The sequence below is a fragment of the Capra hircus genome, assembly GCF_001704415.2.
Source record: "Capra hircus breed San Clemente chromosome X unlocalized genomic scaffold, ASM170441v1, whole genome shotgun sequence".
NCBI lineage: Eukaryota > Metazoa > Chordata > Mammalia > Artiodactyla > Bovidae > Capra > Capra hircus.
The window spans coordinates 19,692,992-19,717,044 of record NW_017189516.1 but is presented as its reverse complement, the minus strand read 5'-3'; the positions used below and the strand labels follow the sequence as shown (position 1 = coordinate 19,717,044).

At 50.5% G+C, this 24,053-nt stretch overlaps 1 protein-coding gene across 3 annotated transcripts; it reads right to left on the bottom strand.

The window, feature by feature from the left end:
• Nucleotides 1-1,559: 1,559 nt before the first annotated feature.
• On the bottom strand, nucleotides 1,560-23,592 carry UBA1 (ubiquitin like modifier activating enzyme 1). 3 transcript variants are annotated; one of them, XM_018043651.1, is made up of 26 exons: nucleotides 20,197-20,423; nucleotides 15,558-15,674; nucleotides 15,370-15,428; nucleotides 15,101-15,269; nucleotides 14,878-15,012; nucleotides 13,835-13,941; nucleotides 13,483-13,573; nucleotides 13,243-13,375; nucleotides 12,654-12,751; nucleotides 12,402-12,548; nucleotides 12,094-12,270; nucleotides 11,863-11,967; nucleotides 11,695-11,775; nucleotides 11,189-11,344; nucleotides 9,421-9,586; nucleotides 9,061-9,257; nucleotides 6,715-6,779; nucleotides 6,273-6,468; nucleotides 5,476-5,550; nucleotides 5,167-5,356; nucleotides 3,934-4,022; nucleotides 3,553-3,645; nucleotides 3,233-3,424; nucleotides 2,214-2,315; nucleotides 2,011-2,111; nucleotides 1,560-1,894 (listed from the first exon to the last, which is right to left on the bottom strand). In XM_018043651.1, exons 2-26 carry the CDS (start codon nucleotides 15,672-15,674, stop codon nucleotides 1,759-1,761), a joined length of 3,177 nt encoding a protein of 1,058 aa, XP_017899140.1. In that variant the 5' UTR covers nucleotides 20,197-20,423; the 3' UTR covers nucleotides 1,560-1,758. The 3 variants fall into 3 exon arrangements, with proteins under 3 accessions (XP_017899140.1, XP_017899142.1, XP_017899141.1); XM_018043653.1 differs by lacking the exon at nucleotides 20,197-20,423 and adding an exon at nucleotides 23,442-23,592 and having other exon boundaries at nucleotides 1,565-1,894; XM_018043652.1 differs by having other exon boundaries at nucleotides 1,565-1,894; nucleotides 20,323-20,412.
• Nucleotides 23,593-24,053: the final 461 nt, after the last annotated feature.

Genomic DNA, 24,053 nt, shown 5'->3' with positions numbered 1-24,053 from the left:
TAGAAACTCTGCCCACTGAGCCCTGGTCTCCCATCTTGCTCGTGTTATAATGGTAGACAAAAATGACAGAGAAGTAAAATGGCATGTGTGGGCAACAAAGATCAACCAGAAATCATGGGTTCTTGATGAAAAAGCTGTTCTCATACCTTGTGTGAATTCGGTAGCAAGGGGATCCAGGAGCTGTGTTGAGGGGGATACAGTGAACAAGGCCTAAAGTACCCACAAAGGTACCAGGATAGTAGAAGCAGAAAATCAAGTTCGTGTGCAAGCCTCAGATGCTGCAACAGTAAAAACAGTGGACAGAGGTACAGAGTGTTTGGGGTACTCTAGAGCAGCAATAATGGACAAAGTAGTTGTAGTGGGAAAACCTCTCCACTTGACCTAGCCAGCCAGCATGACCAGTAAATGGATCCCAGAGGTAAAGCACTTCAATCCCTAATGTCCTGGTGGAGAATGAAGGGAAGTATGGAAGGATGAGGTCACCCAAGCAGCAAAGGCCAAGAAAAGTAACCAGAGAGAGGTAGGCAAGGGCATACATTGTGCTTGGGGTCTGGAGCTGGCCCAGGAGGCAAAAGTTGTGCAGACAGGCTGTGATGGGTGTCAGGTCAAGTTCAGGCCAGGCTGTGCAATTCCCAATACTCAGGTTTGAGTGAAGGAATTTCTAAATGGAAAAGGAAAAAGTTGGAAGTCTGGCTAGGTGAAAGACAGTGGTTATGAATGGCAACCTCTGGTACCACGTGGCCAGTCAGACTGGTGCTTTCAACTGTCTGGTGTGCTCAGCCAAGACCTAAGACAGAGTGTGGGAAGTTCTGCAGTCCTGGTAGGGTTTGTGGTGGGCCTCCTACCGCCTGCTCTAACCAATCAACAACCCACAGCCGGCTCTCACAGGTGGGAAGCCTCATGACAAGAAGCCCAGACCTGAGGGACAGGAAGAAGCTTTTCCTCCACAGATGTTCTCAGCCGATTATTTTCATCACAACTTCAAAGTATGCACAAACACTGGCATTCCTTAGTCCAGCAGAGCTGTTGAGCCCTCCCTTCAGCAGGGAAGTTGAACAAAGGGCAGCACAGGCATTCCTGGCACTGGGAAGCGTGATGCTGAAGGCTTGTCCAGGGTCTGAGTGCTTCGATCCAGGTGGGAAGGGATCTTCCCCAAGGACATAAGCCACAGTGATCAAGCCCTGGCTGACTGGTTGCCATACGTTTTCCTTCACAGAGGAGGAACAAGGTTAGAGAAGTTAAAGGACTTGTTCAAACACTACTCTTTACTACCTCTCAAAATCAATAAGGCAGGGAGTTAGGAGCTAAAGACAGAGAAGGCTCATTTGAACCCAGCTCCAATGAAGTCACAGAGACCAAGATACCTGCTCTCTATGGCCTCACCCATGCTGCCACTTCTTCCTAAGCAGGAAGGACAGGGGGGAAGACTTGGCAATTCCCACATTTTCTCTGCCTGGGATGCTGGCAGCTGGGATGAGGCTGAGCCCTTTGGGTTACCACATGAACTACACAGCTCCAGGAAGTCCCTTCTTTCCCTGGAACCAGCAGGGTATGCCACATCTGGGTTAACAATTCTTTATTAGGAGTCAGGTTCCGAACAAGGTAGAAAGCAGTGGCAAGAGGAGTTCAGGTAGGGGGATGAGGAGGGGAACACCAAGCCTGGCTAGCTGGGCCACTGCCAGAGGTCAAACGGGAGCCCTGGGATGGAAGGGATCTGGAGAGGGGGTGCTGGGGTCAGTCTACAGGAGAGGACACAGATCAGCGGATGGTGTATCGTACATAGGGGACCTCAACGTCCTCGCCGCTCTCATCGTTACAGCACAGCTCAAGCACCAGTGCTCGCACATGGCGCCCAAGCTTTCGTTTCGACACACGGCTTACAATCTCGGTCATCCTGGGGACGAGGGAGCAGAGGGTCAGGAAAGCAAAAGGTAAGTGAGAAGGGGCAGCTGGGGGCAGTGAGCAGCAGTCGGACAGCTGCAAGTTGAGGCTCCCCACCACCCAACTCACGGCTGATCCAATCGTTCCTTGAGCTTGGCGGCTGGCATGAAGAAAGAGTAGAGCATAGACACGCCCTGGGACAGCATAGTGATCTCCAACTTATGTTCTGTCTGGAAGAGGGGGAGGACATCAGTGTTACAGGGGTGGACAGGCCAGTGAGTCACCTGCACACGCCACCCCCAGGTCAGGTGAGAGTCAGAAAGGGCTCTCACCTTGAAGTAGTCGAGGAACTGTTTGAGGGTCATCTCCTCACCGTTAGGCTGCAAACCCTGTACCTCAAAGCGATCCCACAACGTCCACTCTTGGTTATAGTACTGTGGGGAAAGTAGCAGTCTATGGGATGGGGCCATCAGGGCACCAAACCCCATCAGTCTCCCCCTCATTCATGCAGACATGCTAAGTCAGACCACAAGCCTCTTTTGTCCAAAATGTTCTTGCAGCTTTTGTCTGGCCTTGAGTAAGCAGTGAAACCCTTATGATAATTGAGACAAGGCTTTACATCATGGAATCATATTCTCTTCTGCTCATTTCCTATCCCCTCATCTCTCCCACATTCTGCTCTAATGACTTCTTCTTCAAACAGGCCAGGCACACTTACCTCAGTACCCTTGCAGACACTGGTCCCTCTCTCTGGAATGCCTTTCTGGCAAGGCCTGGCCTGTCTTCTCACCTCCTCCAAGTCTGGACTCACATGTCACCTTCTCCTTAAGGCCATTCCTGACTATCCCACATTTAAAATTCTAAATCCATCCCCTTGCCCCCTGGTATTCCCAAGTTCTCCTTATCTTGTTCTTTTTTGGAGGTTCTAAAATCGTTTACTGTATTACTCTATTTCAGGAATATAACCTTAGCACCTGTAAGAGTACCTAGCACACAGTAGGTGCTCAATAAATATTTGAGTGCATAAATGAATGAAGCAAGTAAAAGCACTGAGCATAGTAAGCACTCAATAAATCTTGGGTGCTACTTTTGTGCAGTTATTAATCATAATCTAATATTCAAATATCTTTTCTGAGGGCTCCCACAGTCAGAATCAGACACCTACTTAACACATAGAAGGTACTTAAAAAAAAAAACATGGTGAGTGAATGAACAAACAAGGGTATACACGAAGGAAAGAGGTACACATTGACAGAAACCCTCTCCTGGTGACAGGCTATGAAGCAAACTACAGCCAGCTCTACAGACAAACATCCCACCCACAAACCCACTTCCTAATGTAGACCCTCACCTGGTGACGAGGTGCTGCAAGGGGCTCGGAGAAGCCAAAAAAGGGCAGGGCCAAGTTAAGGAAACCATTCTTGTAGGAGTTGAGCTGTCGGTGCCCCTGCACCACCTTGTACAGCTCTAAACACACAAGGCCAACCACGGCTGCTGTGGTTGTGGCAATGGCTGGGATGATCTTTCCTGCAATCAGCTTGCTCTGTGAGGCAGCAAAGGATCAAGGAAGGTGGAAGTTAAGAGTAGAAGAGGCTGAGTCTAAAGAAGGGATGAAATGTGGGCAAATCCAGCCCGGGAGAGGGTGGAACATTGGGTCTGGGTTTGCCCCACCTTGTGCCGGTCTGCAGGGGGAATGTCATAGTTCTCTGCTCGGAGGTTGGATGCGGCCACGATGAAATCCATATGGAAGTTGGTGTCATCATCCTTTTAGGAGTGAGAGGTTAAGGGAGGAGGGTGGGGAGACAATAGGAGAAAATCAGAGGAAGAGGATTCCTGGCCTCTAGGGGCACAAGTATCCACTGCAATTACCTGCTGGGCTCTCAGATCACAAAGGCATGGCTGGGAACATCTATTCATTCAGGGCCGCGTAGCAGGCCCATGATCCAATCCCACAAAGGCCTGGGGCTGCCTCCCGATCCTTAGAAGCCTGTTCTGTCCAGCCCACCTATGCTTATCCCATCCCCACTGCCTGCTGGGGCCCCCACCCAGCACCTTCTCAAAGTCAATAGGGTACATCTTGAACCCAGGGAGCTTTTCAGGACTGGGCAGTGTGGCCTTGAGTTCTTCCAGACGGCTGTCATCTGCAGGGAGAGAGGGACACCATCAATGCTTTAGACCCAAGGCCAGGGTCTGAGGTAGAAACAAGGGGGGCAAAAGGTGTTTAGGGAGACAAAGGATTTGAAAAGGAAAGACATCCTGGGAGAGACGAGGGACAATGGCAAGAAACAGTGCAGGACAACAGAGTACAAACCTGAAGAAGATTGGGGCGGGAAGGGTGCAGTGTGGAATATCAAGAGAGGCAAGAGAGACTAAAGAACCGAAACAAAGACATTAGGAGAAAGTGGGGATGGACAGGTAAGGATGGGAGAGCAGTAGATCTCAGGGAGAATGATGCACAGAGGTGGGGAGACATGGAGGATACAGGGGAAAAGGGCAGGGGAAGATATACAGAGAGGTAGTTGGGAGAACTATGCAGATGTGGTTAAGATGGGAGGACAGAAGTTACAAAAAAGTAGAGAATGGGGCATATATAGAGGGTGAGATAGGTGAGAAGACTGTATACACCCTATATATACTCTACATACACTCTGTCTGCGTGTATATTACACACACACACACACAATGTTTATACACATTTTACATGTACCTGTGTATGTTTTATACATATACAAATATATGTACATGTATATGAGGAAAAAGATGAAGGAAATATGGGTGAAATGCAGAAGCAGAAAAAATATACAGAGAGGAACATGAGGGGGTAGGTATCTGGGAAGATAGGAGACATGGGAGAAAATAAAAACAGCCACATTCATTCATCGTGTATGGCTGCTTTTGGGCTTCAACTGCAGAGATCATTAGCTGCAGACACTATATGGGCTAAAAGAGTCAACTGCTTGGCCCTTCACTCGATAGAGAACATGAGCTGGGGGAGAGAGATGGGCAACTGGGGTGGAAATATGAAGAAGGGGATGAGGAAAACTATGTGGAGGGTAACATCACGGAGAAGACACACACAGAGGAACATGGGGTGAGAGGATAGGAGCAGATACCAAAGGAGCAAGACCACTGGTGGAAATCACACCTTCCAGATAAACAGATCAAGAAGGAAGTCTCAGGACAGGGTTGCACAGTAGTGCCGGGGCAGAGAACTGGTGAGGAGGCGGCACTGGACAGAGGACCAGTGGGGCAGTAACTCCTGGCAGAGGGGCCAAACATCCTCACCCACAGAGGCATTGGCGCTCTGCAGCTCCTGGTCAGAGACATGGATCTTGACTCCAGACTTGGGGGTGAACTCGGGGACCTGCACAGACTGTAGGAGCGTGGCCACAGCAGCTCGGTCCTGAGAGCCTGTCAGCCCGTAGGTCTGGGCGAACAGGTTGGCAGCAGCTATCACGTAGTCCAGATGAAGGGGCTGGGAGAAGGCAGGGCCCAGAAGGATGAGCACATCTGCCCTCACCTGGGGAGTCTCGGCCTCCTTCCCTCCCACCCACTCTCCACCTGACCCTAGGAGACCCCAAGGAGGAGACTTACGTTGCTGACATCAAAGGTGAGTGGGTGTGGACAGCGTTTGGGCCCAGACCAGAATGGAGCTCCTGAGCTTGTGAGCTAAAGAAGTGGAGAGATTTTTGAGGAGTAGGATCTAAAACTGGAGCCTCTCCAGCAATCCTAACTTCTCACCTGGCCCTTGGGTGTGCCCTATTCACTAGCCCTGGCTGGGCACGCATGGCAGGGGATGGAGTCAATCATGAACAACCCAGACAGTAAGGGTCCTGTGAATGGAAGTTCTGATGCCAGGGTGAACTAGGGGTGTTGCTGAAAGAACTCCTGGCACTCACTCTGTGCAAGACACAGCTTAACAAACTCTTTGAACTGCCAGGTACTGTACTGAGTTAATATTAACAAATACTAAGAAATCCTCACAAGAACCCTCATGAGGTAATTATTACCACCTCTACTTTACTGACAAGGAAACTGAAGTATATAGAGAAGCTATGTGACTTGCCCAAGTGCAAATGGTGCTTGGAGTTGAACCCCCGCTGATTTCCTGAGCTCTTAACTCCAAGATTTCTCCTCTATGATCGCTACAGTCCTAGGAGGTGGATGAGTCAGCCCACCCCACAGGTAAGGGAAACAAAAATGAAAGTCTCTTGCTGCAAAGAAAGGGGATGGCAAAATAGGTCAAGTTTAATCATTTTTCTGAGACTCCCCACACCTTGGGGCATATGCCACAGCTGGACTAATCTCCAGGAGGAGCCAGAGAACTCATAGCAGGCTCCCCTTATGGAAAAAACACATTCTGCCAAATGGACCTGGCAAGTGGGCGTTACCTGATCAGGAGGGAAGTTGTGTAGCAGCTGCCGGATGTTGTTAGAGTACTGCGTGTGCCAGTGGTGGCAGGCCCAGGTCACACAGTCAGCCCAGGTCTGTGGCCGCTGCAGCACGAGACTGCGCTGCACAGCCTCCAGCACCTCCAGGGGTTGGGTGCCCGCCAGTCGCAAGGTCCGCTCCACAAACTTGGAGTCTCTATCAGGAATTGGGGGGGGGGTCAAAGGGGTAGGATTACACAGCGGCCTCAGGAGTGGGCTCCAGGGCAGCCTCACTTTCTCCAGAGAAAGCTAATCCTGGCCGCCAATGGAATGAGGCCCAAGCCTCATTCACAGATTCATTTGAGAAGTGTGCCTGTGCTGAGTGTCACAGCAATGAGGAAAGCAGCCAGGATGCCTTGACTGGCGGGCAGGGGGTGGGCTGAGTGGACATTTGGTTACTTACGTGAGGTATTGGTTGACGTTTTCTGCCGGCTGCTTGAAGAGGCCTTCAAACTCATCTCTAGCCCACTACAGACAAACAGATTACAGGGGGCAATGGTGGACAAAACAGACTTCTGGAAGTGTTAGAAACACCATCAGTGAACAAATCCAATGGGAAGAACATAGCTGCTCTGGGAGAAGGTAAGCCCCCCCAAACTTCCCCACTCCTCGACCCCCTAACACCTCAACTGAAAAACCAATGAACTTGACCTGGACAGTGGTTACACTAGTGAATGTGTGAAAAAAAAAATTAAGATCTTACTTGAAATATGTCATGCCTCAATAAAAAAAAAATTCAGTTATGTATATATTAAATTTTACAAATAAAAGAAAAAAGAAAATTCAGACCAAACCGAAAAATAATTTCTATACAGGCCCTGAAGATTCATCAGCAAACTGGACAGAGGCTCTGCCCTCTGCGTGGGTTTGGAGAACACAGATGTGAGATCTAGGTTCAAATCCAGCTGTTACATAGTATCTAACTTTGTGACTTCAGGAATACACTTAACCCTGTGGTGGTGGTGGCTGCTAAGTCACTTCAGTCGTGTCCGACTCTGTGCGACCCCACAGACTGCAGCCCACCAGGCTTCTCCGTCCCTGGGATTCTCCAGGCAAGAACACTGGAGTGGGTTGCCATTTCCTTCTCCAATGCATGAAAAGTGAAAAGTGAAAGTAAAGTCACTCAGTTGTGTCCCACTCTTAGTGATCCCATGGACTGCAGCCTACCAGGCTCCTCCATACATGGGATTTTCCAGGCAAGAATACTAGAGTGGGTTGCCATTGCCTTCTTTCCCAAATAGATACTATAACAGTCCTAAGTACCTCAGGGGTTGCAAGTATGTATACATTTACAGTTTATTTAAAATAGCACCAAATACATAGTGAATGCTAAGTGCTTTACAGCAACCCTGTGAGGTATACACTACTGTCAACTCCATTTAATGAGACAGAGAAGCTAAGTCCAAGGTTACTTACTAGTGACCTAGTGACACTGTGGCAGGTGCACAAATATAAACACACTCAGCCTGGAACTAGAGAGGGGGAAGGGAAAATGATGGAGGAAACTTTTTTTTCCTCTCCCTATTTTGTTCGCACATCCTATACTTCAACTAAACATTCTGAATGGTCTGCTTTCAAAGACTGCAGTAAGAATCATCTGATAGCACAAAATCCTCAGGTTCTGACTGGAGGCATAGGTGCTGGATAACCTAGATATATTCATTTTGTAAAAACCTCCAGGCAGATAATATGTGCACTGCTGTGTATTATATATGTATATGCATCATACCAACAAAATCATCCTGGAAAACCAGCTGTTAAACCCATTTGGAGCAATAGCAGGGGACACATGAATATGAACTGTTAGAGACAAATAAGTAACCAGGAGAGACAGTAAGAATTACCACTAATGTTGTTCAACATGAAGGTGGTGTTTTGGCTAGATGCAGCAGTTCTCACCTGGGAGTGATTCTGCCCCCAGGGGACACCTGGCAATGTCTGAAGACATTTTTAGTTGTCACAAACAGAAGAGGGTGCCATTGGCATCTCGTGGATAGAAGCCAGGAATTGTGCTAAACATCCTATGGTGCTTAGGATGCCCCCATGACAAAGAAATATCGGGCCCCAACTGTCACCAGTGCTGAGGTTGAGACCCTGTTGTGTGGGAATATAGCCTCCCTTTGAAGAAGTATAGGGAGTGAAGCATTGTGATGTCCGCAGTACACATGAATCTAAGAAAATGTGGCAAAACATTAACAAATATTAAATCTAAGAGTATTTGAGTGTTCCTTGTACTATTCTTTGTATTTTGTCTAAATGTTGAAAATTTTCCCAAAAGAGAGAAATAAATGGATCATTCTAGCAATATAGGCTGCAATTTACACATTCCATGCAATTCTCCAGGCCAGAATACTGGAGTGGGTAGCCTTTCCCTTCTCCAGGGGATCTTCCCAACCCAGGGATAGAACCCAGGTCTCCCGCATTGCAGGCAGATTCTTTACCAGCTGAGCCACAAGGGAAGACCAAGAATACTGGAGTGGGTAGCCTATCCCTTTTCCAGCGGATCTTCTTCACCCAGGAATCGAACCAGGATCTCCTGCATTGCAGGTGAATTCTTTACCAACTGATCTATCAGGGAAGCCCTAAATGTTGAAAATTTTCCCCAAAAATAAAGAAGTAGTGGATCATTCTAGCAATCTAGGCTACAAGATGGGAAGTAAGAGAGATAGGTTTAGAGAAAAAGCAGAGGGGCTGGTAGCCATGAGGCCAGAGTGCCTGCTCCCTGCTCTCTCCCACCAATGCTGATCACCTGCAGGGTGTGCTCGATGGCATTGGGGAAGTTCTTCAGTGTGCAGATGGGGATGGACTTTTCAGGCGGGTCCTGGCTGGAGCTGTAAGATTCTGTTAGGAAGGGGATCACCACCTGCACGTTGCCCTTGGTGCCCAGTGTGCCCGACTCCAGCAGTGGCTTACGGTAGTACACGCAGCGGCGGTCCATGTACATGCCTGGGGGTGGGGTCACAACATAATGTGAGTGGCAAGATGGAACATTAGGAGGCAGGAAGACAGACACCTCCAAAACACACACACACACACACACACACGTGCGCACACATACATGTAACTTGGCAACTTGGCCCCTGACCTCCTCACCCGCCTCCAAACTCACGGGCATCCACATTATCCAGGGCATTGGTTACACCATCCAGGTTTTGGAAGAAATCATCGTCATAGATGCGCTCAGTGTCAGGACCTACACGGTTCTGGTGGCTTGTCACTCGGATATGAGGATTCATCTGGCGCACAGCTGCAGCAGCTGTGTCAGACTTTAATTTCTAGGGGGGGTGAGAGTGGGAATGGGGGAACAAAACTCAAGTTATTCATGTGTGCAACCAGAGAACCTCTACAGAGCTGTCCTCCTGAAGGCTGACATATTTAATGCTACGAAGAACTAGGCCCTGAGTTCAGGAAGCTCTCTGGTTTGGCAGGAGACAGTTCATGGAGGGCAGGGACTGATATGCCAGGGGTTCAGTGGAAAGGGAAGCAGTAGACAGGCCAGCCTTCTGTCCTTCTGCCTACCCAACATCCACTGTTCTTTCAGGTAATGGCACCTAGGCTGGGGAACATTCCCCCCAAACAAAACAATCTTAGCATACAGACAAGAAGTTCGAATCAGGCCATATCCTTCCTCTGCTGAAAACCCTCCCTTGCTCCCACCTCCACCGAAGGTAAGATGACTTGGTCCCCATTTCCTCCAGCTTATCTCCTACTCCCCTCCCACCTCAGGATATTTGCCTGAGTGGTTGAGGAACTCTACTTCCTCATGCCCTCCAAGTTGGCAGAGATGAGCCCTTCCACATATCAAAATTGCAAACTGATCTCCCTGGCCTGCCCACTTCCCTCATCGTGCTGTTGCTCTTTCCTCTGCACAGCACTTACCAAGAACGCTGAGTATAAATTTTATTACTGTACTGTGTTTATTCTTTACTCTCTGTCCCCACTCCACCAAATCTTTGTTACCTTGGTGTACTCCAAGTACCTACAAGAGCACCTACGTGGATAACTACTTGGTGAATAAATGAATGAACAAAAGGAGAGTCGATCCTGGCCAGGCAATGATGCTGTTCCCCACAGAAGGCCTACTAGCTAGATCCCTGTAAAACCTAGCTTCTATCTGTGCAGAGAACAGTGAACCTAGCACAAGTGCTCTCCTAGGAAAGAGGCCTCCTGGCCAGGTTGGGCCTTGGCTGCAGTCTGGAAACCTGGATTTCAGGAGTTCTTACCATTCCCCACCTGGTAAAGGCTGCTCACTGTGCCTAGGCTGCTTATGAAAACCCTACGGTTTAGGCCAAACTCCTGCTCTCCTTTTGGAGTCTGCAATTTGGGGATGTTCCCAGAAGAGGGAGCCTACATGACCAGCCCACAGTAAAATCCTTGGGTACTAGGTTTCTTACAAGCTTCCCTGACTGGCAACATTTCACATGTGTTGTTGCAACTTGCTACTAGGGGAATTACAGGTGTCCTGTGCAACTCCACTGGGAGAGAGTCTTGGAAACTTGTGCATGGTCTCCCCCAGACTTCACCCCAACTTCTCTTTGCTGATTTTGTTATGCATTCTTTCACTGGAATAAATCATAGCCCTGAGTATGACTATATGCTGAGTCTTGTGAGTCCCCCTAGTGAATCACTACACTTGGGACCCCCAACACACTGTCCCAACCAGCATTCATAAGAGGTCAAGGAAAAAGAAAATAGGACATGAAAAACGGTGGATTCAATGGAAGGGTACTCAGCATTCATTGAACGAGTGACAGAAATTGAGGGAGAGCTAAAGGAAAGAAAAAGGCAGTAAAGCCCCCTTTCTAGGAAGAATGGGAACAAAAGACAAGATGAAAACAAGATGACAAAGTACCGCCTCCACCCCTCATCACACTCACAGTGACATCCCAGGGCCGGAACAGAAACTGTCTGTTCAAATTTGACTTCTCAATGGTGTCCATGTCTGTGACAACAATTTCTCCATCTTCTGCACAGCCCAGCCCAATCATGGCAAAGTTCTTGAGCAGTTCACAGCCAATGGCCCCTGCGCCCACCTAGAAGACAACCAAGAAGAGACAGTGTCTGGGTCAGGGTGATGCAGGTCAGCGTGAAGTCATTCATCACTCTGTACTCTCACTCCCCAGAAGACAGCGAGAGGGGTGTCTAGTGCCACATCCTTAAGTGCCACGGCTATGAAAATAACCTAGTCATCTGAGGGTTGGAGGCACAGATGGGGGAAACATGACATACTAAGCTTTCCCAAGATTAAAAAAAAAAAGGCAAAAGTCATGTGATACAGATACAAGAACCAAAAGACACTCCCTCAGGTGGCAAGAGACACCGTTAACAGGTAGCCAGAGGGCAGGGGATATGAAGGAAGCACGTGTCCCAGCGGATCACTCACCAGGAAGTACTTCTGCTTGCCCAACCTCTCCTGCAGGTCAGAGCCAAATACAGCCACCTGCCCATCATAACGGTTCTGGCGCTGAGGAATGCAAAGGGAGAAAGGTCAGAGAGCAGCCTCACCAGAAATGCCCCCTATGTCATCTACCCCAGGGCCCTACTCACATACCGGGAGGCACTTGTCCTCCGTGAGGGCCTCTTTGTCCTCAGGGAGACACTCGAGGGCATCAAAGTACAGCCACTGCATGATGGGCATAAACTTCCCAGAGCAAGCCTGGAGAATAAGCAGGAGAGGGGAAGTAGTCAGTGCTTACCTGGGGCCTCATGCAGATGGGACAAGTGATAGAGGCAGGGAGGCGCCTGGCCTATGCCAACCCTGGCCTTTTCCACCTATGCTGACCTTCATGACCTCCTGGGCAGCAAGGCCCCCAATGAAGGCATTTATGGGAGCCAGGTCCCCAGCAGCCACATATGCTAGCTTCCGGATGAGGTCCTCATCCAGGCTGCCCTGCTGCACTGCAGGCAGGGATCGAGTGTTCACAGCCTGGGCTATGGTCACCAACTCTGCTGCATCCTCCTAGTGGGGCCAAAGGAACCAAGAGCATGCCTGTTAGGTCACTGTGTTGGGGGCGAGAGGTGTAGGGAGAGGGGCAGAATGGGCCTGCAGTGCCAAGGTCATCTACCCTGGCTTGGCTCACCCACACCCACCTCATTGTGGGGCCGAGGGGACCGACCATGCTGAGCACAGAAATGGTGCAGGGCCTGGAAGCCAATGTGTAGCTGGGCAGGGCGGGAATACTTGGCGAAGTCTGTCATCACAAAGTCAGGCTCTGCTAGGGAGGCTGGCAAGGATTTCTGTGGGAAGCAGGGCATCAGAAAAAAAAAAAAGAATCAGAAGAGAATTGAGAACCGTGAGATGCCCAGCCCCAGCTCCTACAGCCCACTGCCCCTCACACTCACAAAGCTGATCTTCTTGGGTACTTTGACCTGGCTGACGATGCCTCCGCGGATATAGTCAGAGAAGCTGGAGGTGTCACAGATGCTAAAGGTGTAAGGACCTAGGGTAGACAAAACAGTCAGGACACCCACTCTCCCTAAAACCTACAACCACCTACAAGATGAGGGAAAATCCATTCCTGACCCAGCTCAGACATCAGGAGTAATCTCCTCTCCATCCTGAGTTCTACTAGAACTTTAGAAACCATCTCCCCTCTACCCCAGACCCAGCGCCCACGGAACCCCACGTCTCTGACCCCAAGTCTACAACGGAAGACGTTCTCTGCTCCCTGTCTGAATTAGCTCAGACACAAGTGGATCCTCTGATCTTTGTTCAAACACCAGAGAGCTTGCCTCCCCTCAGTGCAGCTATCAGGGGCCTATTCTACGAACAGCTCAAACACAAGACAGCATTTCTCCCCTACATCCTGCTGGGCAGACCTTAGGAGACTCTACCTCTGGTTCATCCCAGATACCCGGGGTATGTCTCCCCTCACGCAGAGCCCAGGGAAATGCCTCCTATCTCCCCTGGTTCCCCCTGGCCCTAGCTCACCCAGGACTTTGATTTCCATGGGCTGACTTCCATTGAGTTCAATCATGCCCTGTACTTCCGAAAAGGAGACGAAGTCGCCACTCTCAAAGCCATGTCGGGCCTCATCCAGACAGGTAACCACACCGGGGTTGTCCTGGTTGAAGGAGGAGTACCTCAGAGGCAGGTTCAGGGTACTGGGAGCAGACAGGAAGGCCTGTGACCGCCCATCCGCCTGCCAGGACCCAAGGCTGGCCTCCTCACCTTGGTGACCATAGAAACCATAGCACTGAGCGGCTGTTCCCCATTGGAATCAGTGAGGATCATTTCCTCTCCAAAATCACAGAAGAGCTGCCTGTAGAGGGAGGCAACAGGGCTGATGCCTGAGTCCCATGCGCACTGAGACTGCACGTGTCCCTCAAGATGCAGCGAGTATTTGCTGAGCAAATTCAACCCATCACTGCTGGGAATCAGACTGTGCTCATGCTACGTGGGGCAAGGTAAACACACAGCATCCAAAACCCAAAGGCCTAAGGGGGGCTGAGGGCAGTCAGAGCTTGGGGGTCTTTTCTTGGGCAAGGCAGGGGTCGGGGTGGAAAAGAGCAGGGGCACTCACCCGAACAGGCCCCGGGTGTCTGCCACCACCAGCTTGATGCCACGGCTGTGACAGAACTCACCCACCCGCAGCTGGTCCTCCAGGGGGCTGTTAGTGAGGACCACCACCTGTGGAGAGGTGGAAGCTCAGGCGAGGGCCCAGCACCAGGGTGAAGGGTAAAGGGAGCGATCATGGAGGAAGGCTGGTAGGAGGGCTCACGGGGTCCTTAAGGCTTTGCTGGTTCAGCTCTCTATCACAAATAGAAAGTATCTACCATGTATCAGATTCAGCCCAAGCAAAACTCAATGAAAGGAAATGTGAATCCCTAGACTATGGCAGGCAAGGTAAAGAGACAACTGGGAGGACAGTCTGGGTAACAGCTGACTCCTTCATTTGCCAACACCCACTGCTGCCTGTTTACAGCCCTGCCATGCCCTGGGAGAGACAGAAGTAAAACTCTGTCCTCAGCCAAAGTCTGAGCTCACTCCTACCACACCCACTTGCTCCCAATTCTTAAAACACCTGCTCAGCCATGGGTCTCTGCTGAAAGCCTACCCATTCCCATCAGGGTAAGCTCCCATGGCTACAGCAGGGTTCAGCAGCAGTGTCCTGGCTCGCAGGGACACCCTGGGGCAGAATTTCAGCTCCCACAACTCCTCTTTCTGGCCCAGAGTTTTTATTTAACCAACAACCAGCTGCTAGTCCATAGCCCTCACAAAACCTTTATCAAGTCAGCATTACTACCATTCCCATGTCTGCAGACAGACAAAGGCAGAACAGGAGACTCCATGACCGGCCTGACGTATGCAAGTACAATGAGAGACTCGTGCCAAGGCAGTTTGGCTCCAGTCTGTGCAAATAACCACTATGCCTTCCCGTCTGCTGGCTCACATATTCCTCCTAAAGAGGCAGGCCCAGGGTCTAAAGCCTGCTCGTATTCCCTCGCTGCAGCCTTAGCGTGAAACCTGACACACAGGCTAGCCCATTAAATGTTTATCAAACGAATAAACCAGAGCTGGGCTCTGAGAGAACTGAGCAGGAGGTCAGATGATGGCCCATGGTACCTGGAAGTCACTGAGAAAGTCCTCCACAAGGGGCCCGGTGTAGGCGCTGACAGGCACGTAGCTGTTGAGCTCAGCAAGGCGGGGCTGGGAGACCTCAGCTCGGTTTTTCCCTATGTCTTCTTCCCGCAGGTAGAACTGCAAAGGAGAGTGGAGGAAGAAGTGAACTGGCTGTATAGCCCAGAGGGCTGGGGCCTTGGCAAAGAAGGGGGATGGTAAGAGGAACCTGGGAGGAGAGGTCGGCCCACTGGGCAGTGCCCTGGTCATGCAGTGTGACAGCCTTGACCCCACCAAGGATGATGTTCTTGGCAATCTCCACGCCCAGGCCCCGAAGGCCTGATACCAGTACGCTGGAGGTCTGGAGCCGCTTCATTGCCTCATGGCCCAACACATACCTGCCAGGTTAGAGAGTGTCACAGGTCAGGGTCACACCCTCCTGACCCTATCCACTCAGAGCCCCCTCCCACTTCACAGTCCAACTTCGGCCCCACTCACAGCTGCCGGGAGTAAAGGCCTTCATCTATGTCTGCGTCACTGCCATTTTTCGCCATTCCCTAGAAATGGAGGGGAAGACTAGGTTCAGGGAAATGTGCAGGAGGAGGGACGGGACAGACAGGACAGGCATACAGAAAACGTTCCCACCCACCACCCCTCCTGCCCGTCTCTAGGAAGAACACACTCACGTTAGTTGGCACCGAGGGCACTTCGGACAATACGGAGTGGGCAGGGGAACAGTTAGAACCCGGCTTTGGATCAGGCCCGGACACGCGACGTTTCTTGGACAGCGGCGAGCTGGACATCTGGAGAGCATAAAAGTAATCAGAAGTGAGCCTGGGGCATGGGGGTGTTCCTGCTGGTCAGTGATGATTGGGGGGGCAAAAGGAAGATGTAAGGGCTAATATCCCCATTTTACAGAAGAGGAGACAGGTACAGAGAGGTGAGGTGACTTTCCCAGGGTCACATAACTGTCAGAGCTAAGATCTGAACCCAGGTGATCTGGCTTGCAATCCATGCTGCTGACCACCAGGCCATTCGCTTTTCTCCCCCACCCAGAATAATGAGGGAGAGACTCCAATCCTGTGGGAGGAAAGGAGTGACAAGAATGTACTTGTTGGGGAGTCAGAGGAAGGATGTAGCTTCAGGTCAGACCTTGCCACTCCTCAACAGATATCATTTAACCCTTATGGGCTTGGTTCCCTTGCCTGGAAAACACAGGTGAGAATACCACTTACCTACCCCATGGAGTTGTTGAAGTAATGAGATATAACACAGACCAGAGAGCCTGACATGGAGCAGGGAGGGAGGCAATAGCAAGGAGCCATTCTCCTCCCCCTTAATCCCAACGACAGGGGTTAGAGAGGGACACGTGGCTTGGACATCCACCAGGGTGGCATGATGGCAGGAGATATTATGCTGAGAACTCAGTTCCCAGAGGGGTTCAGAGAAAAGAGTTTCACAAAGTCCAACCCCCTCCCCACCACCTCCAGCTCCAGGAGGGGAAAACAACCAGAGCCAATAAAAGAAGTTGTAGAGAGAAAGAGAGAGGAAATACACACTTCCCAAGCCTTGTCCCTGTGTGGAGTCCTTTAAACAGATCAACAATGATACATGAATATTTATTAGGAGTCCTCCCTGTGCCAGATATCAAACTAAGCACTTTATGAGCTATGCCTCACTTTGTCCTCAGGGCACCTCTGTGGGGTCTGGACTACTATCAGTAAGACCGCCCCTCAACTCACACTGGAAGAAAAAAAATCCACTCAGGGACTTTGGAGACTTGACCGAGGTCCCCACAAAGAGAGTGGCCAAGCTGGAATCATACTAGGACCTGCTGACCCTGGAAGCCCAGGCTGCCTCCTAACCTTATGGTGTTTCATCCACTCAATGGTCCTGACCCTGCGAGGCAGGACTGAGTGTCCTTGCCAGACAAATGGAAAAACCTGAGCTCATGAGGACTAGGTCCCAGAGACAGAATAATGCAGCTTGCTGTGAAAGTGAGATCTTGGAGCGAGGGGGTGACTGGACCCAGAGGCTGGAGATGACAGGACTCTGAATCATTTCCCCTCACCCTCAATGCACCTCTAAGCCTCTGTTCTCCTACACTGAGCCTTTTCTGACACCAATCACACCAAGTACCCCCACTGTACCTAAGAGGCCACTTTGGCACTTGTCACATGCTAGCACTAAGCAAGATAACAAGAGCACCCTAACATCTACTAGGAGCTTACTGCCAATCAATCTCTGGGTAAGGGGCTTTGTCTAGTTCTAACAATGCTCACAAACCAAATAACCTTATACCTATGCCACAAATTAGAAAACAAGGGCTCAGAAAACTCCAGTCACTCCAGTCTAGCTACTGCTAGACTGTTTACCAAACACCTCCTGGGGGAACAGAGTCAGGACCCAGTTTGGGGCACAATCCACATGGCTGACAGATGAGAGGTGAGGGAGGGGTACCCAGGAGGCTGGCTACGGTCCAAGGCACCCAGCTGAACTGCTGGGAATGCCAAGAACCAACCTAGGTAGAAGAAGCTTGGTGAGTTAGTTGGGAGACCAAGGCAAATTCCATTTTCCATGACTGACTTCCTGAGACAGAGTAGGGAGCTCATTTCCTTTGAGCCCCATTTTCTCCACCCCCGCCGCCGGCAAAGCAGGGACAAATGGAAATACCCTCAAGGGGCTGCTGCTGCTGCTAAGTCACTTCAGTCGTGACCGACTCTGTGCGACCCCATAGATGGCAGCCCACCAGGCTCCTCCTAGGGAGGTTAAAAAAGTCAAAGTCTGTGGTCAGAACTCAGCGACTTAAGCTCCTCCCCAGACACCTCCAGAGAGGCCTGCATTATTTAGTCATCTCCTTGCCATGCCACTGATTTGGTTGTTGAGCACACACCATCTCCCTGCACCTGAAATTAGAAATGGTCCAGGGCCAGAGAGATCTCTGCTCTCTAGACTGACATCTGGATCCCTAGGGCTGGCAGTGAAGGTCTAAGCAGGTTTCAGCAGATGGTCTGAGAGAGGACTTCAATTGCAGAGATTGGGAACAGGCCAGTCTCAGGGCAAGCAGAAAGGGGTCTGGGGCAGAAACCCCAGAGCAGATCTAAAGATCCTCCACCCCAAGTATAAAATCAATACCTTTTCTCTCTCAACACATGCTCAGGCTCCAATGAGGACACACGTACTACCAAATGTTCAGCAAACCTGAACGAGGACTCAAAGAGCTTCAGAGCTTGCCTGAGATCTCCAAACTGCTGATTTTGAAGCCTGAGCATTCTCTACCACCCAAATCAGAGACGGTTTGAGGTAGGAGCCCTGGAGTAGGCTTGAGAGCAGGCAGCCACAGGTCAAGACATCAGCACGGGGAGAAGGTAGGACACAGGATGCTGGGGCCTGTCAAGCCTCCTAAGAGGGATTAACTGAGAAATCCCTAGGAATATAAAAGAGAAGCATCAGGAAGCGGTTGCCTGAGCCTCTGAAGGGTCAGAGGGAGACAGGAAAGGGGATGTTAGAAGTCCAGGGTCGGGGCGGGGGGGGGCGGGGGTGGTGTGTTGTGGACAGCCAGGGTGTGACTAGGCAAGGTTGTTAAGACTCAAATCCAGGTCTTTAGAAAAGGAGCTTTCAGGAAAGGGCGGGGAAATTGCATTTGAGGCCCCAGTGGCTACACAGGGAATGGATGGGGGATTCTGGGGCCCAAGGAGGTTTCAGGAAGATGATGGGGTCTCGGGGTAGGGATGCTCTCCATCAGGAGGATGCTGGGGCCCTGGGGATCTACACTGGTGGCAGAGGGAAATCTTTGACCAAAATTAACAGGGACTTGCAGGGGAAAAGGTGTCTCTGACCTTGATATCAGAGATCCAGGAGGCTACAAGGGTGGATGCTGAGGGTGGGGCTGTGGAGGCATTTCTAATGAAGCAACAAGGCCTCGTGTTGATCTCTGATTGGTACATGCTAGGTACTGTAACTGCTCTGAGGAGTGGAAAGAGGTTGAGCCCAGACAGTTCTGGCCCTAAAGATTTCAGTAAGCAGGGTTTCTCTGACCAATTATGTGGAAGCCCATGGAGGTTCTGAGAGTCGGTGCTGAGGAGGGGTTTTCTACTCTGATGGAGAACAAATGGACCTGTTGTGGGAAGGGACAACTGACCATGATGTTGGGGTCCAACAAAGCTGAAACCCTGAATGAAGATGCTGGGATCGTGGAAGGTTTTGAGGGCAGATTCTGAGGCCTGATGCAACATTAAGCGATCTGTGAAAGAAGCTAGAACCCTGGTTGGCTTTTGAAGGCAGAGGTTGAGTGAAGGGTGGGATTTGAGAGGCAAGTCTCTGATGCAAGGGGCTAGGGAGCCAATAGGGTCTGCAAGGGCAGAAGCTGGCAGAGAGATCTCTGATGGAAGATTATATGTCCAAGAAATGCCTCCCTCCTGTCTGGTCCCCTGGGAAACTCTGAGGGAAGATACTGGGGGTTAGGAGTGTCTGATGGGGGAGATGTTGAGGCCCTCAAAGGATAGTCTCTAAAGAGAATACTGGGACCACAAGAAAATAGGAGGCACTCAAAATAAAGGAAGACTTTAAGGACAGATTCTAGGAATGAAAGCAGTCTCTAAAGGTGAATGCTGAAGTGGACCTCTGAATAGAAATGCTGGCCCAGAAGGGTTTCAGAGGTAAGATGCTAGAGCCAAGGTGGGTTGGGAGACCTCTGGTATGTGGAGGAGTCGTCTCTGACATGGAGGCCAAGCACAAATTGCCTTTTACAGACTCCTTGAAAGCTCTAAGGGCAGACTGTGTGTGTGTGCCTATGCGTGTGGAGGGTGGTTCTGAAGGAAGATGCTAGAGAAGGTTCAATGAAACCAAATGGACCCTTCCTGAGGTTTGGTCCCTCTTGGAAGCTGCAAGGACAAATTCTGAGGAACGAAGGGTGAATGAAGAAAGATTCTGGGGGTACGTCTTTAATGACATACACCGACAGGAGGCTTTGACCAGGAACGTCGATCCCGTTTAAGTCTCCATTGCTGACTGGGGGAAGTTCCGATCTGCCATGCAAGAGGCAGGACAGGGCCAGGTCCCTGATTAGGAATGCTGACTGAGTCTCTAATAGCAGATTCTGGAGGTCTGAGCCTAAGGTCAGATTCTGGAGCCGGAGGGACAGGGCTGGTCCCAGATGAGGAATATCGGCCCCGCCCAAAATGGACCCCCTACTTCTCTTCAACGATCCCTCCGTCCAAGTCATCACCACCTGCCCCGACATCAGCTTGGCCCAGCACCGGCCCAACACCATCCAATCCCGAAACCCCTGCCCCGGCCAAGGCGCTGAGAAAGGCCGTTTGTTACCAATGCCGGTTCCCCGGGTCGCGCCGCCGCCAACTCCTCTAGGAGCCGAAGCCAAGCCCGGCCGCCACCCTCCTCCTCCTTCTCCTCCTCCTCCTCCTCCCCGCCGCCTGGGCCGCCTAGAATCACCGCCGCCGACTTCTCCCGCGTCGTAGTGGTTCTGCTCGTTCCTGCCACCTCCTTCACCTCCGCCGCCGCCGACACAAGATGGCGGCCGCGGAGCCCGAGGCCGGAACAAAACCTTGGGCCCCACCCCCCAGAAACCCGGATGTACGCAGGCCGCGCCCATTCATGAATCATGTATGATGGTCCCCGTTTGTAACTCATTCGAAGGGGAACACCACCATCTGGTGGCTGCTCTGGCAGTAACTAGGCAAACAGGTAAAACGACAGAAGGCACACCCGCCAAACGTGAATAATGAATACACTGTTACAGCCAGGCTACCATGGAAACCAAGAAAGGCCACCAAAGACACATTTCCTGATCGTGAATTATGCATGAGGCCGGGTAACTGGTTGACTAACACCCCGCAACCAGAAAGCCAATGTTAAAACATGGAAGCCACACCCCGATGCTCATGAATAATGAATAATCTTGCTGCAGCCTGGAAGCCAAGGAGACTGAGGCGACATCTCATGAATAATGCATAAGGTGGGCAAGGACAAAAGAGACAGGCCCGCCCACTGCTGCATCTGATACCCTGTAAACAGAGAAATAGGGCTAACACAGGAAAACACTCTCACCTGGCTCATGAATAATGAATAGTGATACTGCTGCAGCCCAACCTGGAAACTCAAGAGAGGTCAAGAAAGGTCCCACCCAGTTACTGATGAATTATGCATGAGGCTGGATGGACAGAAATACTCCAGCCAGCCCTGCCCAGCAAGTAAGGATTATTGTATTCCAGCCAAGGCAACGTGGTCACCGCTTCCTGTTCATGAATAATGAAAGATGCTGCAGAGCCGCAGGGGAAACCCACGGGGAAGTGGAGCTGCCTCCTCCCCACCGTTAACTAAAAGCACGTGAACCAGAGATGCTTTGGTCCACCCAAATCCAGGTTTACTACCTGCGTTTGGCAGTTGCCTGTTTCTACAACCGTAAAATGGGGGTAGCAGTAGAATCCACCTACATCATAAAGGCAAAATGTGTCACTATGAAAACCAGAGAATATAAACTATGAAATGAACTCAGAGCAGTGCTGGCACAGAGCACTGTTACATTTTTAAAACATTATATATTAATGTAAAGGTAACATGTAAATATAATATTTTGTATTGATATAAAATTAGTTATGGGTGAAGGTATACCCAGACACCAGAGAAACCCCCAACTTGGGGCATTATATAAAAAATAATGCCTTGAAACACCCTTCCAGATTTACACTGTAAAACAGAGCACTAAGGCCACCAATGTTCATTAAATAGGTAGCACAGACTACCAGGTCACCAGAGACACAACTGTATACCAAAGCCCCAGGCACACGATAAACACCCACTACATTTCTATTTAATAATAATAGATCACATTAACCAATCGCCTGCTATGTGGTGGTTCCTTTGGTGAGTCCTTTCCATGCGTTGTGCCACTAGTCTCAGGAATGCAGAGCAGGGAATCACTTCCTTCAGATCTCAGGTCAAAGGAGACCTCCTGAGTTCTCAAATCCTCACAAAAAATCACTTCCACCCATCGATGACTAGCTTTGTGACCTGGGACCAGACAGTTCTTTGGGCCACTGTATCCCCACCCATAAAATGAGAACAATAGTAACCAACCTTGTGATGAAGTTTAAATGAATAAACATGTAGAAAGGGCTCAGAACAGTGCCTGGCCGCCTGGTGCTATATGACTAACAGTAGTAGTAGTAGCAGTAGAAGTACCAGTGAATTGGGTGGGTGGGAGAGAGACATTATGGCATTTAAGACTACAGACTCTCGAACTAGACTAACTGGATTTCAATCCTGGCTCAGCCACTCACTAACTGTGAGTAACCTTAGGCAAATTACTTAGCCTCCTGGTGTCCCAGTTTCCTCATCTATAAAGTGGGACGATAATAACCTACCTCCCAGGGTTGTTGTGGGGATTAAATGGTCTAATAAGGCTGCTAAATGAGTGCAAACTAACCTGATCACCATTATGCTCAGACTCATTTTTTTCAAGTTCACAGATCTGCCAAAGATCACACAGCTGGCAAGGATAGATGTGACTCGAATCTAGAGTCTTTGTTGATAATCTGGGATTATCGGGCCGCAAAGAATGAACAATGCGCCAGGCCTCATCCCTTCGTGAGACGCAAAACTTTTAAATCCTGAAACCTCTTAAGGAAAAGCCAACAGCGGATCGTGCCGTTGAAGCCCTAAAAGCTACGCCCCTCATGAATTATGCACAATGCCCCTAGACAAGCCACAGAAAACTCGGGCCGCTACTCACCTTCTTAGGCTTTATCAGTGTGATCTAAATTTACCCGGCAGACTGCAAGGCGCCCCTTTCAGCACGCCCCTTAAGCACAATGAACCGCTCCCTTGTGAATAATTCACAAGCTGATACTTCCAATGAACCAGGTGCGAAAAGGGCCAAAATGGTCTTCCTCAACAGCTCCTCTCCTCATGCATAGCGAATAAAGCCATGGCAAAGGAAAGCCGGTGACACTCTGTCCCCTCGGAAGAGCCTAGCACGCTAGGCTCCAGCGTCCCTTCTACAGCCTGGGCTGGGGGCTCCTCTTCCTAAAACAACATGTGGGCCTCAATGTGTGCGGTCTCTCAGCCTTTAATACCCAAGCGCGGTGAGACATCATAATAGAAGCAGAGGTCACAAAGGCCATTAGATATCTCCACATGCCACGTCGGTCCCGCCTGTTCCCACCGTCACCAGGACCCTTCCTGAATCAAGCCCTTCCCAAATTCCGCCTTGAGTTCAGGAACCTCAAACTTTGCCTCTCCCCTTGGGAAGCACACCAAATCCTATCTCATGGACAAGAGTATTCATACACGGATCCTAAGGGTCTCCCCAAACATCCCCCTAAACCCAGTCTCTAAGGGGTATAAACCCTGCCTCCGAGGGACGCTCGGAAAACAGACTTCAAAGTCCCACCCCGGAGTCCCTAACGCCACTTGCGTCCCCTCAAAAAGCCACCTCTAAATGCCACACGGGGCTCAGAGCTCCCAAATATGCCCCTTCGAGGATCCCAGAAATTGAGCCCCCTCCTTCGAATGCTGTTCAGGGGACTGGGGGGAACCTTCATCCAGCTCACCCCCTGTGCCGGGCGGAAGCCTCGCCTTCCTGCTGGAGATGAGCCGAAGCCACGGGGCAACGGAAGAGCAAATCACCTCAGGCGTAGAAGAACCAGAGTTTGCGCTGAGCTCAGAAGCGCGGGGCCTTGAGGGGGCGGGGGGGCGGTTTGGAACGTACCACAGATGCTAAGCTAGAGGGGAGGCCTCCCCTGATCCTGCTCTCTTGGAGCCTGTGTCAGACCCAGACACCCCTATGAGTTGTGGTACTTCCCAAACGCGCGAGGCATGCTGGGGGTCGTAGTCCAGTTGGGCCGGTGCCTGGTGCACGTGGTGGGCAGGAGCGCCCAGGGTACTGGAAAATGTGAACCTGGGCTGTGGAATTCCGGGAGCTGTACTCTGAGGGGTGGGGTGGGTAGGAAAAGGAATCAGAACACGGAAATAACTCCAAATGGAAAGGCACATTCATCCTACAGATGGAAAAGCTGAGGCTCAGGTGACCAAAGGAGTTCATTCATTTGACACTTATAGAGCTCAAACTGTGGGCCAGGTGCTAGGCATCTTTCTTGCTCTCAGGGAGCTGACAGACTAGAGAGACAGCCCATAAATGTAAAAATTTTATCTAATAAAATGTA

Excerpts from the sequence above, each read along its gene's own strand:
- UBA1 (XM_018043653.1), bottom strand. The coding sequence starts at position 15,674 with ATGTCCAGCTCGCCGCTGTCCAAGAAACGTCGCGTGTCCGGGCCTGAT. Across the intron at positions 13,574-13,834 it reads GACACCCGGGGCCTGTTCGG|GCAGCTCTTCTGTGATTTTG; the intron begins GTGAGTGCCCCT and ends CTCCCTCTACAG. Across the intron at positions 9,587-11,188 it reads TCCGGCCCTGGGATGTCACT|AAATTAAAGTCTGACACAGC; the intron begins GTGAGTGTGATG and ends CACCCCCCCTAG.